Here is a 17,804-nt window from a genome sequence, read left to right on the forward strand (position 1 = left end):
CCAATGGAGCCACAAAACTTTCCATTCCTTTAATCAAGAGGGCCACGTGGCCACCAAGGCTCTGTGGTGTGAGCTGAAATTACTGTGTGGCAGGCTACCAAAGCCTATGCTATGTACGATAATTATCCTGAAAACTCTGTGTTCCACAACCTACTTATGTATCATCAAAACGGAGTTTGGTATATTGGCTCATTCTCTAAATACACAGTAAAATGTGACTGGATTAATGCAGCTTTTGTATAAATGCCCTGTGCCTCTTGGTCTGAATTCTGGACCATAATGGCAACACTGAAAACACAAACAAGATGCAGTATTTTGTTCTGACACTTGAAACAAACAGGTAAAGCATATAGTCAGTCCTTGTACTAAAAATTCCTCCCGACAACACCTTTCTATTTTTCCACCAGCAGCCAGTAAGGCTCTGGTTGATTTTAGCCAGAGGCAGCTCATTAGTGCCACATCTTCAGATAATTGCTCAAAAGCCAAATGGCCCCTCCGTGCTGAAAATTTCCAAAAAGCTGCTTCAGGACTCTGCCTGCCTCGGTGCTGCACTTCCAACAGTCTTTTTCTAAGAGGTTCATACATGTTCCTGAAGGGTTTGATGGAGAATAATGTGCGCTTTTGGAAAGAGCCATCAAAAAATAAATATTTTCCCCTATTACTTTATGTAGACACATTAAAATTTTACATTAAACCCAAACCTTTCCTGGCCTCAAATCAATGTATGAAAATTCATGTTGCCACAGGAAGCAATATACCGCTGTGAGGGATGGAAACTAAAAAGAAGTTTTATGTATTTCAACTGAATTAGTCTGAACGAAATGAGGGTCTGTCCGCTTTATTCATAAAACTGTTGTGCCAACACAGCTGCAACTTATTAACAAGGAGCACGGAGTAATCAGGAAGACTTCAATCACACCTGAAGAATAGAAATAAAAATGAATAGAAGCAAAGAAGACGACTGGAGGCTACTTGCTTTCAAAAGGTTCTCAGTGCCTTTGATGCACATTCAGTTTGAGAGCCATATTCATATTTATTGTGGGGAACTCGGAAAAACAACATTTGGAGTTGTAGCTACATGAGAGAAAAAGTCAAATGTGTTATTTTTTCCCCTTCTCTTAATTATAGTAGTATGGTATAGTTCATTTATCTGTCTACACTGTAACATAATATCATAGTTACAACGGACGCTGCAGCCACAAAAACGATGTGGATCGTAAAACATTAGACAGCAAACAGAATTTAAACAAACACATGTATAAGAAGAAAATACATAAGAAAATAAGATGATTAAGACGAGGAACAGGCCAGTAAAACAAGATGTGAATTAAAACTGTTAAAAAAGTCATTACAATCAACAGTTGACCAATAAAATGAGGTACATGAGGTAAAACAATAAATAATAAATAGAAAAAAATAATAACTAAATGGGCAAAATGGGCTAATGAAAGGTTTTTATTTTAGGTCTAAAAGATGACAACAAAATGACGTCAGCGTCCAGGATGATGCAAAGGTTTCCATCTCCTGTGGTGCTTTCAGGGACAGTTGTGACAATTTTAAAGAAATTCCCGGTCTGTTAGCTTTTAATGAAAGCCAGGATTTCTGTCTTGTCACTGTTGGACTCCAAAAAAAAATCACGAGACATCCTATTATCAATACCCCTGATAGATTCTGACAGTGTGTCAATAGGGCTGAGATCACCGGGGGGGCAGGGAAACACATTAACTGCATGTCAGCATAATTATGGTAGCACACATTTTTCTTGATAAGTAAATATTAAGACATTATCATCACTGCAGTTGATGACAAGTTTTTAGGTTTTTTGTGAATCAATTTTCATTTTGTGCGAATTCAATAGAAACTAACAGACCGAAAGAACATTCTCAAATGTGAAAAATGATGGCGTGCTTTGGAAAATAGTCAGCAGAAAAACTTATGTGATGTGCAGAAAATAGAAATAAAAAACCACACATGCAACAACTCCAGCATGGCCCTTCAAGAACGGGCCCTGAAAATGCCAGTCAGTGCTTTCCTTAAGACTGAAACACAGCGCTGAGTTGCGTCACCGCTCCATGTTTACCGAAAGATTTTCTGTCACACCGTGCCTGATGGATGGACACGGTTTAATGCACCGTCCCACAGATTTGAGCGGGGGCCAGATAGTCATATGGCCGACTAATATAATAAGAGTTTCTTGTTCAAGTTTAGCTATGCAATTCACACCGCTGCTCGAGGAATTTGTATGAATCTGGATAAAACACTTAACGGTCAATTTAGAGTCATTCTCGCAGAATAGATTGCATATTGTGTGTGAAGCAGGGGTCATGTGTTAATGCTTTTTCGCGCATTAAGAGGAGTCAGTGGCAATGAGGTTGGATGACTACCATTAAGCCAAATTGGAAGAAGTATAAAATAGGAGAAAGTATTCTTACGTCTGTGAATGCAGTCATTAATGTTTGGCATTATGAAATGCATTCAAGCCTTATTTCCAAGTGTCCATTACTTAATATGCCTCTCATGGTGTTTCATAATGGCATTTTGATGGGTGCATTCATTGTACCATGTTTGGTACGCTATTCTTGGAGGCTACCTATTTATCATTATGGAAATCATATTATCATAAAGAGCCTCTGAGTGTGAGCGTTTGCTGGAAGTGGGTCAAATGTTAGCTATTGTAAAGAACACAAGGAAGAAACCTCGCTCCTCCAGAGGAACTGCCTACCAGCACAGCTGTACATGCTCACATTCACTTGCATGAATAAATCACGACCGCAATTCTATTATTCCATTCCAGTAAGACACCATTTATGGCTGAGTAAGAAATGAAATGCCACAGAGACCTCAGATCATCCAAGAGGCTGCGCGACAGAAGCAAAAAGAACCCACGAGAACATTAGGGAAGAGAAATACTCATATCCAAAGACTTTCTTTCTTCTTTTTTTTAACCTAAGAGGGGGAGTTATAATCTGGACCACAATCAGTGGTGCAGAAAGAAAAATGCTACCAAGCTCATTACAGCTGCAAAGAATAACTTGTAATTTTGCTTGCAATTTCACAAGCTTTTATCAGACACTCCCACAACATATCTTTTAAATAACTGCTAATCTTGCACGGAACTGACAAACAATCTTCTTTTTATGCTGCCACACTTCTGCACAACACGCTTCAGGGTACGCTTCTGCTAATCATGTCTTACTCAAAGGACTGCAGTACAGTGCAACATCAGACAGAATGACTTCACCTTCAAATACACCATATTACTTTATCTGATTATTGCATCAGACCTTTGAAACTGTGGATGGATAGAAAATGTCTATGATATGGGGATTAGACAACAATACAGTGAATAATACACACAGAAAAACTTCTATACCTGCTATTTTAACACTGCTGCAAAACCAACTGCAAATGACTTTAAAAAATTCTTATTTAGTTTGTATTCCATGAAATAAAACTATAAAAATATGTCATAGGAGTGCAGTATGTAGCTTTTCTTTATAGCTCTAGTCAAAGATGAGCGCTCCTCTTGTGGGGTCCTACACTGCACGCTCTTGATATTGGATTGGGTGCTAAGTGTTTTCATAGGAATTTAGCACATTAAGACCACAAGCTCGGTTTTAATTAACATTATTGATTTGCAGTAATTTTACTCCCCCACCCTTACCACGCGCCATTTATCCTAAATTAATGATGGTGGGGAAATTGACACAAGGAGTCAGCAGTGCACAGGGATTATGTGTCCATGTCAAGCAGAAATAAATGGTAAAACGAGCTCAGCGGCCGTGAGCTGGGAGGAAAAGTGGGCTGATTCTCTTACCCAAGTTCCCAGTCATCAAATAGGCATTGTGGAAATCCTTCATGCCCAATCCCACGATGTGGATGAATTCCTCTATGACCTGCATAAGCTCCACCGCTCCAGGATAGATCTGGACAAGATAGAAAAGACGAGAAGACACGTTCGATTTCACAAGCACAGCAGTAGTCAGAATCACTGGACGGGTGGAAGTATGGAGTGTAAAATACAAGTGGAAAAAGAAAACAAGAAAGCAGCTTTAGGCATAAGCTTCAGGCATGTAGTTAAACATGGAAGCTGTAAAGAACAGAAAACCATAAAATTAAACATTAAAGTGTGAAAGTTGAATAGAGTCAAGAAATAATGCAGCAAAATCAGAATATAAGAGAAGAGAAAGGAGAAATGTATTAGAAGTACAGATATTTAAATTTATGTTTATGTTTAAAAATTTGTTGATTAATGGATATCATGATCAACAGAAATGTAACTATTTTGATCATTTATGAGTGTATAAATCCTTTTAAAGCAAAAAAAGACAAAGATGAACTGGTTCCAGCTTCTCAAACATGAAGATTTGCACATTTTCTTTGTTTTTTTGGATTATTGCTTGTACAAAATGAACAATTTAGATGTTTAACACCGAGTTCTGCAAAATGGGACTTTTCTTCATAGATCGAATGATTAGTCCATTCAGCCTGAAAATAATGGGCAGACAGTGGCAGCCCTGATTGAACCATCCATGTGACATCAGCATCAAAGCTACAACCACCCAGTTTACACACACAGTTGCTGGTTGGCTTCTCTTCTGAAAGGCTCTGCCAAGTCAAGGGTGATGGCCTGGGTTCATGTGACGCTTCACGGACATCGGCACTCAGTGAGGGAATGCAGAGCCAGGAATTCAGCCGCGGACTGCTCCACGCCTCGACCACTAACGCTACTGGTCGGGTCAGCTCTTCCCTCTGAGTCAATAAATCAAAGGCACGCTAATCCAATAAGTGACCTTCCAAAGATTGGACAGCAGTCCTGGCTGCCAATCTAGTGATGATGGGTCAGATCTAATAAGAGGCTTTGATTTAGGGGCCAGCAGTTTTGTCCTTTGACTGGAATATAGTGAATACTGATTGTAGGACTGTGCAGCTGTGCCTACATGACGACATTTATGCCAGACTCGAACACACTTTCCAAAGAACAATGCTTTAACATTTCAAAATGTCAAACTGCTCGAGAAATGTGTCATATTATCCAAATATTATTGCAGGACTTTAACAAATGTGTGAGCGCGCACTGATGATGTCAGGCAATTAGAAAGGCCTTTAAATGGCATTAAGCAATTAACACCTCGGTCTTGATATTCAACAAACACCTGAGGCAGGTATTCCCCCCCCTCGGTAACACCTTGTGCACATGCCTGTACATGTGCTGCCGCTAAGCCAGGCAAGCGGATCAGTGATGCTGAAGTTGAGAGCCTCTGACACAGCAGAGTGAAAGCCATAGTGGGGGAGAAAAGCACATCACGTCGCCCCTTCCGGCATGTCTGACGCACAGTGCAGTCATGCTCATTCGGCTGGTCTCCATGGCAACCGTGAGATGTGAAGGCAGCGCAGGGAAATGGCTGCAGTGGAGGCTCTGTAGACAGAGCTCTTCCTCTCCTTGCCATGGTAACAGTGACAGGAGGTGAATATATAGTGAGCTCTGCACAGAGACAACTCTGCAGCCAGCAAAACCTCATAGTGAGGTGTTTCATGTGAGCGTTTTCAATGTGCACGGCATGCAGTGTGTGGGTGCTGTGTAAAAACTCAGCTCATTAATGCAGCAGTAGCCAGCGAGTGAGAGAAATTGCTAACTGTGAAGTCCAGGCATCGTCGACTGAAATCAGACGACCTCACTTAGCTGATGTCGCTGTGGTGGAGCGCCGAAACTGAAGCAGCACTCCTTAGACGGGCACATTAATAACTGCAGAAATAATTAACACATGTCTCTTCTGGGTGTTCAATCACAGAGACAACGTTTTCTATTCCTATATTTCCTCTAAGCCGTCTGTCTCTGTCTCTCTGACGCGTTCTTACTGACGAGACTGCTCATTTGTGAGCTCTTCTCACCAACAACCTACCTTTGGGGCCTGCCAAACCGAAGCTGCAGTGAGTAAACACCTAATTACTGCCTGTAGAGACACTCAGGACTGGCACTCATGGCAGAGTTTGAACTGCCTGCATTCCCCCCTGCAATCTCACCTGAAGTCAGGCATGGAGAAAGGGAGGCACAAAGAAGAGATCTGACTGATTTTAAGACGCCACCTCAGTTGCGTGACAGTGCAAGTGATACCTACTTTCAGTCATTTTACCAGCGAAGGTGACAAGAGAGCAGATGCCCTCTGCAGACTCGCAGTCATCACAGATGGTATCTCTGTCAGAGTCTGGATGTGCGTGATTCCAGGCTTCAGGTTGTCTCAGGCACCAGTGGCAGTTTTGAAGACACGAGTTGCCACCTCTCGAGCTGAGAGATGCGTCCGACAGAGGACGTAGCCAGAAGCCAATCTCCGTGGATAAACACAGTGTTGAAAAAGTGTTCTGTTCTCAAACTTTCATCTGCAACACATTACAGCAGTGCTGCAGTCCCCTGCATGTTATCATAGTGCTTCTCCACATGATACAGCTGCCTTATAACATCAGAGAGAGGCTGACGGGGAGTCTCAGCTGCTGTGGTACTGTGGAACTGTTTGTCTCTATTCTAAAATTCAACTGAACTAATGGCCTAATCACGCTGGTTGCCATGATGTTCATTTGCTGGATGAAACAATGTGTGTGCAGCAGGATGTGAGTCCTGCAGTGCTAATCGCTGGACAGTCTGTGTGGCAGTGCTGCTGCCACCAAGTGGAGCTCTGAGGAACTAGCTTTCTAAATGAGGCCAGATGTCACACCCGCTGAAAGACCTCTTGCAGCGATATGTGTAAGTTTAACATGGTCTCAGCACCAACCTGACTTTTCTTTATCTCTGCTGCTCAGATGGAGCAGCTGCAAACAAGCTCTGAGTCGATTTTTGAGACACACAATGCTCATGCCGCAACCTGAATTATTTACTAAGCGTATGGCAACATGCTTACCTTTTGTGCATCTTCCCATTTCTCCTTATTTTCCTCCTCCAAGAGGTTACTGATGATTTGAAAGAAGTTCTGTGGAGATGATGAAAGGGAAAATACGTAACACACCCACACACACGTATTACAGGCACTGCAGCAAGATGCTTTTTAAAATCATGACACATAAACACCGTGCGCTCGCAAAAGGATAGTATACTGACATTCACAGGGATTTCTATAAGGGACTAACGACGGTCCCTGCAGGGCTCAATAGCACCGGGATATTTGAAACCATGAGACCATTACAGTAAACCATCAGAGAAAAGACGGACATTGTGGAACCGGCTCTGACAAAAATACACCTTGAACCCCCCCTGCAGCTTGCAGCAAACATTAAATGCTAGAGGAGAGAAGCACGAGCTGCAATCAGAAAAAAAAAAAAAAGATGAAAGGGAATGTTTGAGCAGCTGCGTGGATTGTCTTCTTCTGCAGCGGAGAGTCGGGGCTGCTTGGGGTGCATGCCTGCAGTGGTAATAGGACCCCCTGTCTGATCTTTAGCCTTGTTATTTCGTCTGGTCTACAATGTGCCTGAGGGAGTGGCTCTCTCTCTTGACACAGGCTATCTTGTTTTCTACTTGAATGCTTATGCTCCCTCTGGTGGTAATGTGCCCACTTTAACACTGCATTAGCGCAGAGACACACGGAGGGGGTGGGCTGGCTGACTGCTCTCCTGTCTGCCCACACACACTATAGAGCTCTCATAATAACCAGAGACAGGATGCTTTCCTCATCTCAAAGATTTTCTATGGTGAGGAAATGGCTGAATGGGCTCTGGGTTTGCCATCCGTGGCCAGCACATTTGGGTTTTATTTCTGCTGAATATTATCAGCAGACCATACACCATCCACCCCGTGGAAGCTGTTGATAAATGTGCAGAAAACTAAGGAAAAGAGCATCCCTTACATTTTATAAATACCACTGCGCTTTGGAAGTGCATAATTGAGTTCAACATTTTGATGACTTAATTACCTACATCTGAAGCACAAGCTGTAAGCCAATTAAGTCCTATCACATTTAAAAAGATGCTAAAGCTGAAACAGCGACATATCCCATCGCTTGTCTTACATATCTCGGTTGTTTGTTTTTCCTTTCTTTATCTAATTTTTTATTTTTTTTTTAAAAATATTTTCCCACTAACACTTCTTCAAACCTCAAAGACAGTACATTAGGAGTATTTTGTGACACTAAAACTCTCCAGGAAAATATTTTCATATTTAATATGTTGAAAAAAGAAACTTCCTAGTGAGTAGAAGCAGCAATGAGAAAATTAGCTTTCACACTATTGAAGCACTGTACTTCCATACAGAAAATGGCTGATGGGCAAGAATACTATGAAGTCCATCTGCGCGGGAGAACAACAACAAAACGAGCCTGATGCAGTGACAAAGCAAGATTAGAAATATGCAATAGATCTATAATGGAGAATTAGGTTTTCACTAACACAGAAAATTCAAAACTGGCTTTGCTGTTGCCATCAAATGGTGAGTAACATTTAGCTTCACACAAGAAAAAAAACAGCATGAGCCAGACACACGCCACATACATACACACACACACACACACACACACACACAATCTAAAACATACAGGAATTGTAAGGACAGCACAAAAACCACAAAGAGAGCCGAGAAGAGTGTCTTTGAAAATGTCACAGCACTGAGGACATAAATTATCTTATTGGTGATGGAGGTGGAGCTTTAGCTGTAATCTCCATCATCCTATTGACATAAAGAGGATCAAGACTGCAGTCAACCCTAACATGATGAGATGAAACAGCTTAGGACGTGGAGGAGATCTCTTGATACAATAGAGCCACGGGCGTGTTTGTCAGCCTTTGTGCTGCTCCAGCCCTGTTAGAAAACCTTTTTCCTCATATGCTACACTGTTGGTGGTAAAATGCATAATGCATTACCCTTATCCAGCTGATTATTTTGTCACAGCACAACAGGAGATAAACATATAGTCACAGAGATCCATGTCTTAGTGTTAAAACCAACCCGCTGTCCACTTACCTGCACATCATCTGAAGATGGCTCGTAGCTGGCTCTCTTGAAGGTCTCCGTCACATTGCGAAGGATCTCCACAGAGGACAGCAGGTCACCAGCGTAGAAGTTCCTCCTCTGGGTGAGGTCCAGCAGGTTTTTCGTGACCTGGGACATCCCATCCCCCGCCAGCATCCTCTGGCCCTTAGCAAGGTGCCCCTGAACCTCCAAAAACAGGAGAAGACAGAACTTGGGGTATCGGTGTCCTCGAGATACGAGCTAAGCTACGCACTTTGGAGTAAATGGACTGCAAAAAATCAGGAAGAAAGACTCAACTCTGCAGAGGCCCTTTATGTGACACTTATATCTAAGCCAGGACAAAATGTATTCTGCCTCACGGATGTTTTGAAATGAGCCAATATGAATAAAGGAGTTAACTGGAGCAGAAGGCACACATTTAGGTAGAAATTGCACAGCGAAATGACATCTCACATCATTGCACAGGGTTTATGTCCATAAATACACGTTCACAGGTGCAGAGCTGTATGTGCTATCTCAGCTCTTCTGAATTATTTTATTTTTAACAGTGATGGAGGGTTACAAAAATTTCCTAGTCTAGTGGGAATGCTATTGTGTTTCCAGACTAAGGGCAAACACACTAAAGCTAAAGTATATTTAATAAAAGCTCTCTAAAATGGACCCCAAAAAAAAAAAAAAAAAAAGATTTTTTTTTTGTGATTCAGATGTCTCATCATACGGGAGATGAAAAAAGGATGAAAGAGAGAGTTCAGCCTAGGTTCTTTTGATACAAAAAGGGGGGATTCTATTAAAAAGACGATTGTTACCATTCAACTTTGCTACCCTGGTCCAATGCAAACTTGCATTGTAATGCATTGTAATAGGTGTTATTTAAAATCTAGCAAGTGAGGAAAGACACTTCTTTCAGTGCTCATGAAAGGGCAAAAGTACAAGCTAAAGCAACAAGACGAACACAGGTGAGAACATGCCAGAAGCTCTAAATCAAATAGTTTAAGCACTTGATGATGACCATTCATTACACAGAGAAAAATTGCAAAACCAGTGTTTTAATTTGCTCCTCTGTTGAGAGTGGTTAATCTTTGGCTACAGTGCGATGAGGATGGGAAAAACACCAGGGACGTAATTTATGATGCATTGGAAACAGAGGCTGTGAGAGGGAGCTGACTTTGCACCTACTGATTGCTGCAAGTATCTGAATTCATTTGTTATGCATCGAGCATAGCTGGGCTGCTCCCAGAAGGCCATACCACGGTGATCCAAAGAGCAGCGTCGACTAGTGGTGCCTGTGGAAGGGAAAGAGACAGCGACAGATTTGGAGAGGAGACAGAGAGGGATGAGAGGGGAGATGAGGATGCAGGCATAGAGCGTGTGGAGGGGGAAGGGGGGGGCAGGGAGTGGAGGGGTGTGTGGGATTAAGACCAAAGGAGAGGCAAAAGAAAGGCAGATGGAAGTGGAGGAGTGGAGGGAGTTGTATAGAGAAAAAGAAGAAAGACAAAAAAAGACAGAAATATTAATACTTTTTAAGTAAGACTTATCTTTTTCCCTTTTGTCCATTTCTGTTGCCCATCACTCGCCATCAAAATTTGATGTCGGCCATTAAATTTTGCAGTGGAGTGGAGGCACATTACAGACAGAGAGGGGGAGGGAGAGAGAGAGAGAGAGAGAGAGAGAGAGAGAGAGAGAGAGAGAGAGAGAGAGAGAGAGAGAGAGAGGTTTCTGGAGGGAAAGTGCTGCAGTGTTTGAACAGAAGTGGTTTCATATTATGAGCTACAGACACAGTCCCATGGCTTTTAATATATGCACTGTGTGCTGTGTTAGTACAACTTACAGTGGATTATTCGAGCATGCAGCAGCTCAGCTGTGATAGCTGTCAGGCATTTAAACAGTGATCCTGAAATAGCAGAACCACCCAATATCCGCCCACATCGCCATACACATCCCACATAGGGGTCCAACATCACACCTTCCCAGCTGTCGACCTGGTGGAGTGCACTTCACACATCACCCCACTGCTCCAACACAGGTGCTTGACATCCTGAGGAAAACTCCCACAGTACAAAACATTTCCCCTGGCATCCGTGCTTCACATAAACCCTTCGCTATCTCTTGTTCTCTCTCTCTCTCTCTCTCCCTCGCTCTTTCATACGCTAACACACACAGACAGAGAGAGATCAAAACCACACCTCCTACGCCCACCTTCTCCACAGCTACTACCTGGTGATAGGCACTGAAGCCTTGAGTGCACACGAAAACATTGCTATACGCCGGGAGCGCCCATGCAGCACCATGAGACAACCCAGAGGGCAGCAGGAGAGGCCCACTGCTTTTCTTACCGCATCCGTCTCCATCCACAGTCACCTGGGCGCTTTTATTTTGTTTCGTAAGCCAGACTCCTATTTTTAAGGACGCCGGCAGTCAAAGGAATATTTTCACATTCTTTATTCGATCATATTTCTGGCCTTCACACTCAAGAAATTGGTAAAAAGTGTATTTCATGATGGCTCGATGTGGAGAAATTAGGGATTCACTTCAGCCTTTTGGCTCTGACATTCCTAAAGGTCACTGTAAACGGAGTAAGACTCGCGCTCTAAGTGGGAATTGGCAAAAAGACACAAAGCAGTAAAAAGAGGTCACATTAATACTGCTGGTTGTCCTATCACCAGATATTTGTCACATCTATGCTTTTGAATGATATTTACCATCAAAGCACCAATAAAAATGTTAATGACGCAAAGTGGAGGTCACATTCAAGAACTGTTTTAAAAAGAAAAGCTTGAAAGTTCCTCGAATGACAGATGCGGATCTGCTTGTTGCACTGATTTGAAAGATGAGTTTATATCAAAAGCTACAGAAAGATGTTTTCAAAAGATGCCTGATGACCTTTAGTCTGCTTTCATTTCAGTATTATGCTGTATGATGTTGCAGTCCTAATGTGGATTCATGGAAAAGCCTGGATCACAGCTCTTTTCTAGTTTGTTTAGTTTTGCAGATAAAAATCATAGTTGTGTTTTATTAGCCGTATAGAAGCTAAGACCACACTTACTGCCTTTTAATGAAATAAAAGGTACATTCTGCAATTTAAATGTTCTGAATATATATGTTCTTATATTCTTCAGTGATTCAGGCTTTGATCCACGTCGGTGGTGGGATCAAACGCGGTCACTGATGGCAGTGTGAGGCTTTTGCTTTGATTCTGCATCAATCTGCCGTCTCTCCTTGCATCATCGGTGATGTAGAGTAGGTTGAGTATGAAATATAGGTCAGTGGAGATGCACTTGTTCAAAACCAAGGCTGCACTCCACTGAGACATTGACCTGTCGCTGTCCAGTTTTACAGCATCCTCGACTCGGCTGCTGCTAAAGGAGAGTTTTTATTCAAACAATCCTCCCCGAGACGGAGGGCTAAAAAATTGTTTACCACAGATAAGAGGTGTCTAAAAACACTCACAGACAAGGACTTTGGTGGACTTAAAGTGCTGAATATCATCCAGTGGTAGAAAAACAACAAAATCCCCTATTTTAGAGAAAGAAACCAACTTAGAACTACCCTCTACCAATCGTGTTCGGACAATGAATGTGCTTAAAAATCACATATAAAATGACCGCGTCCATTCTAAAGGATTCTATTATTCTCTTCTCTGCATAAACCTGCGATGATTTTAACAGCTTCTGTTTCATTTGCTCTAATTTCTCCCTCTTTCATTTGGGAAATGCAAACTTTAATTGAGATTTGGGGCTCTCATCAGACAGGCACAGAGATAAAAGCATAAGAGCTTTTACATGCAAAATCTCTTCTGCAAAGTAACTCCAGGTGTCAGCACAGTCAAAACCGCAGGCACAAAAAGGCTAAAAAACCAGTGAATCAAAGTTAAATCAAATATTAAACCGTACCAGCTATTCTTTTTTATATATACACTAATGTCCAGTACTACATGATTAGGTATGCAAAAAGCACATCTCACAGAATTCTGTGCAGCATGTTAAAGAAATTCAGGCATCTCGTTTTCTACCAGCGTTTTTCTTCTTCTTGCCTTTTGCTTTCGCCTTGCACGGCGCCTAGAAGTCACCCAGTCTCTTCAGGAAAGTCTGACTAGTTAGACAGAAGGCTGCTGCAAATGTACTTCGTGCATGAACCTCTGTTTGAGTGATACAACGCGAACAAATTCATCTGCCGTGTGTGTGTGTGTGTGTGTGTGCGTGTGTGTGTATCCTCTCCACTTCTCCTCCCCTCTCGCCTCTGGCGGCGGTTGTCATCCGTGATGACCGAGGCGGCGCTGACGCCCCTGCGCTGGGTGCTTTTGCGATGATGACCTTGATGACAACGGTGACTCGGGCTGAGCAGGCGCTGATGCCCCCAAACACATTTGGACGCTTCACCCAAGGAGACCTCCTGCATTCATGTGGCACATTTTGCAGCGTTGCCGTTGCTGATCAATATTTCATCTTTGTTTAGCCGCTCTCAGTAGCAATCGCATGTCCGACTGTCCTGGAAGGACGAGGTTCGCTTGTGAGGGGTTTCTTTTCACATTTTCTCATTAAGGGTTTTCAGGGACTTTGACCTTGACCTAATTACAGGTCAAAGATTAGGAGGCGTTGTTTTGGTTCATAGGTTGACAATGTGGGATTTGTGAAACCTGCTGACTCTGGAACTGTGATTAATGGCTTCACAGATAAACTTGACCTGACCTGAATCATTGTCCATCATGGTCCTCTGCTCCAGTGGTCAGCGCCAGCGTTGACAGAGGGATGCACTGTGCTTAAACATGATATATATATATATGTCTGCTCGCCGTTATTTCACCCTTTTATCGCAACACTTAAATCTTGCTTTATTTCCACTGAGTGCGTGCGGCTGAGTCTGTTGATGCTTTCAAGATGCACCTCCTCTGGCTTTAACTGCGTTTAACCTGTTTTGATCTTTATCTGATGCCTCGGGTTAAAAATTATATTCAAACGTGTTCATACTTTAATCTTTCTGTATTTCCACAACCTCTGTTTTGCACATATTATGTACATATAAGTGCTATAGAAATTAATAACCTTGAACTTAAACTATTGCATAGTCATTCAAGGCACTGGCTCTCATCTCTGCAGATGTAGAGAGTTAACCAACACTGAAAGGCACATTGAACTCAGCTCTGCTTTATTGTCAGATGCCAGGACGTGTTGATCTGCTGTATGATCACAGTAGTACACAGACTGCAGTAATGAGAAACATCTCTGCACCAGCGTCCAAATGCAGCTGCATATCAGAAAAAAACGTCCAGTAAATTAATCATTAATGTCCAGAGTTCACAACAATGTAATGTTGACTTCCTTTTAAATGTAATTAATGTAATTAATGAATGTGACTCTGCTCAGTAAAGAACACTAATTAGTTTGTATAAAGGAGGGGTCTGACTCCCCCGGACTGACTGACCTGAATCCGGCACACATGGACACCTCTTGGTGTAAATGAAACTCTTAATCAGCAAAGGTGTTAAATTCACAGCAACATCATATCAGAGAAGAAGAAAAAAAAACTGAAAAAAAGGCCTTCTGTGTGCTGGAAATAGCTTCATAGTGCCAAACATTTATTAGCCATAAAACTAATGTCAAGCCAGAAAGCTAATGTCATGCTACTAAATCTTACTCTGCGTAACTTTGCCGCGGGTAAGCCATCTGTGAATGACAGCGTGTTTGCTACTACAGCTACTTTGCCAGTTAGCTATTTTATGGTTGTGTAGGAAATGTCGATTTTTAGAGCACCTCTGACTGCTTAAAGTTTAACAACAGCTTACCAACCAACATGTAACTTTGGCACCCAGCAGCGCCGCACTGTCCTGTTCTGTTAGCAAACTGACCTTCGGCGAGAACAAAAGTATCACAACAGCTTTATCAGAGGCTGCATTCCTTTTTATCCTCCCCCCTCTCCCTCCCTCCTTTCTCCTCTTTTCAAGAGCTGAGCGTTAGCCTCGCCTTGCATCCTCTGCTCTAATGCTCTTCTCGCCACGCACATGTTTAAGCTTCTGCTTGCTGTCTGAAAACAGACCTCGGTGTGCATTTCTTCAACAATGCTCTCAGAGTCACAGTTAGCATTTTTTTTGGCCCTCCGCTGTGCACGCTGTGCACCGACGGGTGCAGCCGTGAGTTACATCGCTGCATGTGGAAAGGGGATGAAAAGATATGTGTTTTCTCCTCTCCTCACATGGAGAAACACGACTTTGGCAGCAGATATGGTTTTATCATCACAATGTTGGGGTGATTTTATACATCACGCACAGATTAGGCTGGAAATGTAATGTAATGTAACAGGCTTGTTGATAACTTGCTATGGTGGCAGAAATCATTCCACATAATGTAGCCAAATGACTAACATTGTGATGTGTCTTCAAACAGTGATACTATGACTAGTGTAAAATTGCAGGCTATTTCTATCGCTATAAAGTGACTTGTTGGCAAATCATTGTGATTCAAACAGCCATCCCCTGAAATTAAGTCAAATGTAGCTCCATCAATCACGCCATCCCACGGTTTAGCATGGTCCACATCATACATATTAAAATGTACTCCACCATTTTGTCACCTTTTATGGGAGGACTACTCTTTTCATTTTACACCCACGGAATGGGTTACAGAGACTTCTCATGCCTTTAAGAGAAGGAAGACGGGCAATAATAAAGACTAAGAAGACACTATCGCGTTTAGAAATGAGGTAGCGATAAAGAAAAGGTGACACATGAACGGTGTTGCTCATGTCCTTACCTGTGGCATTGGGTGGGCATCTATTAAAGGCCAGTTCTCCCGAAGGCGTCCGTCTCCACACCATGGACACCGCATAGTCCTCGGGACAAATCTCATACGGTGCTGAAAAGCAAAGCGGTGCAAGCATCAATGCAAAGAGCTTTTCAGCATTTCCAATGTGATGCAACTATTTCTACATATGACATGTAAGGACGTATGGAACTGTGGGAGATCAAAGCTGGATGGTGGTAGTGAGTATGAACATGCTGTTTAGGGATTATAGTAAAATGTACCCTCTTGTTTAATCACAACTCTTGGGAGTGTAGGCGATACATAATAATAATAAAACAAAATGTTCAGTGTTTTTGTGTAACAGTGCTTTCTTTACTTCAGATAATAGAAGTATTAAGGGACTTTTCCTTTAAGACTCCACTTCAGAAGGAGATTATTTTGGAAGTTGTCCAAATGTCACCTGTATTTCAATGACTCTGGAATGTATTCACACTCATTCATCCCCCCTCTGTATCCGCTTATCTGCATCTCCTCTTCAGATCCTGTTTTAACTGATCTCATGTAATGAGACATGTCATTCAACCCACAGAGATAATTATCTCCCCACTTTCATTCGGATGCGAGTCTTATTATCCTTTGGCTCACCTGGACAGCGCTGGTCGCTGCACTTTCTGACTTCTTCTCCGGTGCCATCGCACTGCTGCCCGGTCACCGCTGCCCCCTGACACACCCGGGCGCGCCTCTGCCATCCGCCGTCGCAGGACTTAGAGCAGCCACTCCACGGGCCCCAAGGGTTCCACTGGCCGTTAGCTAAAACAGAATCATTCTCGGTTAGAAACAGACACTCTCAGATGTGGAAAACGTACCAAAAACCAACAGAACGGCAACTAAAATGATATATCTCTATGAGGATTTCTTTTTCTCTGCAATTCAAGCTTTTAATTACAGTGTGATATGTAAAATTACATTTATTTTTTTTTTTGCCAGCCAAGCATTGAACTGAAAAGAACATGAATAATCTGGGGTGTGCATGTTTTACGGCTAAAGAAGCTGTTCTGTGAGTGGTGATTATTTGCCTCACTTTGCCAGTATTAAAAAGGCATTTATGCTGAAGTTTTCAAAACCAGCAGCATGTTTTATGCCCTTGTAATGAACACTGTTAAATTGTGCATTAGACAGAAAAAAACAAAACAAAAAAAAAAAAGGAAAAACCAGATGCTCCCCGTCAGCAGTGTAGTAAATCATATGCCCTTGTCTGAACAGAAAGGTACAACGCCCTGTGAGCAGGAAACAAACTCTGCTCTCATTTTAACCTCCACTTACCCCCTCCTTCACACGTGCGGGGCTATTTCGTGTCCTACAACTAACCTCTGTCAGGATCGCTTCCGGAGGAGAGAAAAGAGCAAAACCAGTGTGAAACTATCCACGAGACACTGATCAAATCCCAGTAGATGCTGAAGCCTTTGCTCCAAATCAGAGCAGCTGATTCCTCAGACAGATGCACGCTCATGAGTTTCAAAGAGATCATTGTGCCAGCAGTCCTGGAGAAATTCTTCCAATTTTGAAACACATAACATTGATTCAAACCCTGCACAGGCCTTCATTGTACTTATTAGTCAGGCTTTTTTTTTTTTCTAACTTCTGTTTTGTTTCATTTCAAAAGAATGTCTGTTGCTTTTCAGCACACTGCATTGCTCAAAGATATATTTGAGCATTTCTGAAAAACATATTGGGTTTGCTTTGAACTCGTGTTTTTTTTTTTTTTTTTTCCCCCACAAAGCAAGACAATGCCTCTAGCAGTTGTGGACATGGTGCTGACTTGTTAAATGATGGCTCAGGCTGTGTTGTCTCACTAATGTTTGATCTCTCACCTTGGAAACAAATAAGAATTGCTAAATAGGTAGGCCTCATTAAATGAATAAATTGTATAATGCATCCTTTCACTGTGAGGCAAACAATAGCGTGTCCCGCTTCATTATCATAAGCACAAATTGAAAGTACGCATTCACAAGCGTTTACGGCTATTTCAGTGGTCCAAAGGAGCATAAGGTTGGATGACTGGTTATACAACATTTCAACTGACTTTCAAACATTTGAGGGGAATCATATTTGCCACACAC

General features: G+C 42.2%; 1 protein-coding gene across 13 annotated transcripts in view; it reads right to left on the reverse strand.

Annotated features, from left to right (window-relative positions):
- Positions 1-17,804, reverse strand: part of adgrb3 (adhesion G protein-coupled receptor B3) — a 113,502-nt gene that overhangs the window by 38,646 nt on the left and 57,052 nt on the right. For 8 of the 13 annotated variants that reach the window (XM_076742537.1, XM_076742531.1, XM_076742536.1 and 5 more), the window contains 6 exons: positions 16,330-16,494; positions 15,694-15,795; positions 10,126-10,233; positions 8,942-9,138; positions 6,894-6,962; positions 3,818-3,926 (listed from right to left, as the gene is read on the reverse strand). In XM_076742537.1, the coding sequence (XP_076598652.1) occupies positions 3,818-3,926; positions 6,894-6,962; positions 8,942-9,138; positions 10,126-10,233; positions 15,694-15,795; positions 16,330-16,494 (750 nt within the window). The remainder of the gene's footprint in view (positions 1-3,817; positions 3,927-6,893; positions 6,963-8,941; positions 9,139-10,125; positions 10,234-15,693; positions 15,796-16,329; positions 16,495-17,804) is intronic. The other 5 variants (XM_076742533.1, XM_076742532.1, XM_076742529.1 and 2 more) reach the window with 2 other exon arrangements.

Source organism: Chaetodon auriga, chromosome 11, assembly GCF_051107435.1.
Source record: "Chaetodon auriga isolate fChaAug3 chromosome 11, fChaAug3.hap1, whole genome shotgun sequence".
In the NCBI taxonomy this organism is placed as follows: domain Eukaryota; kingdom Metazoa; phylum Chordata; class Actinopteri; order Chaetodontiformes; family Chaetodontidae; genus Chaetodon; species Chaetodon auriga.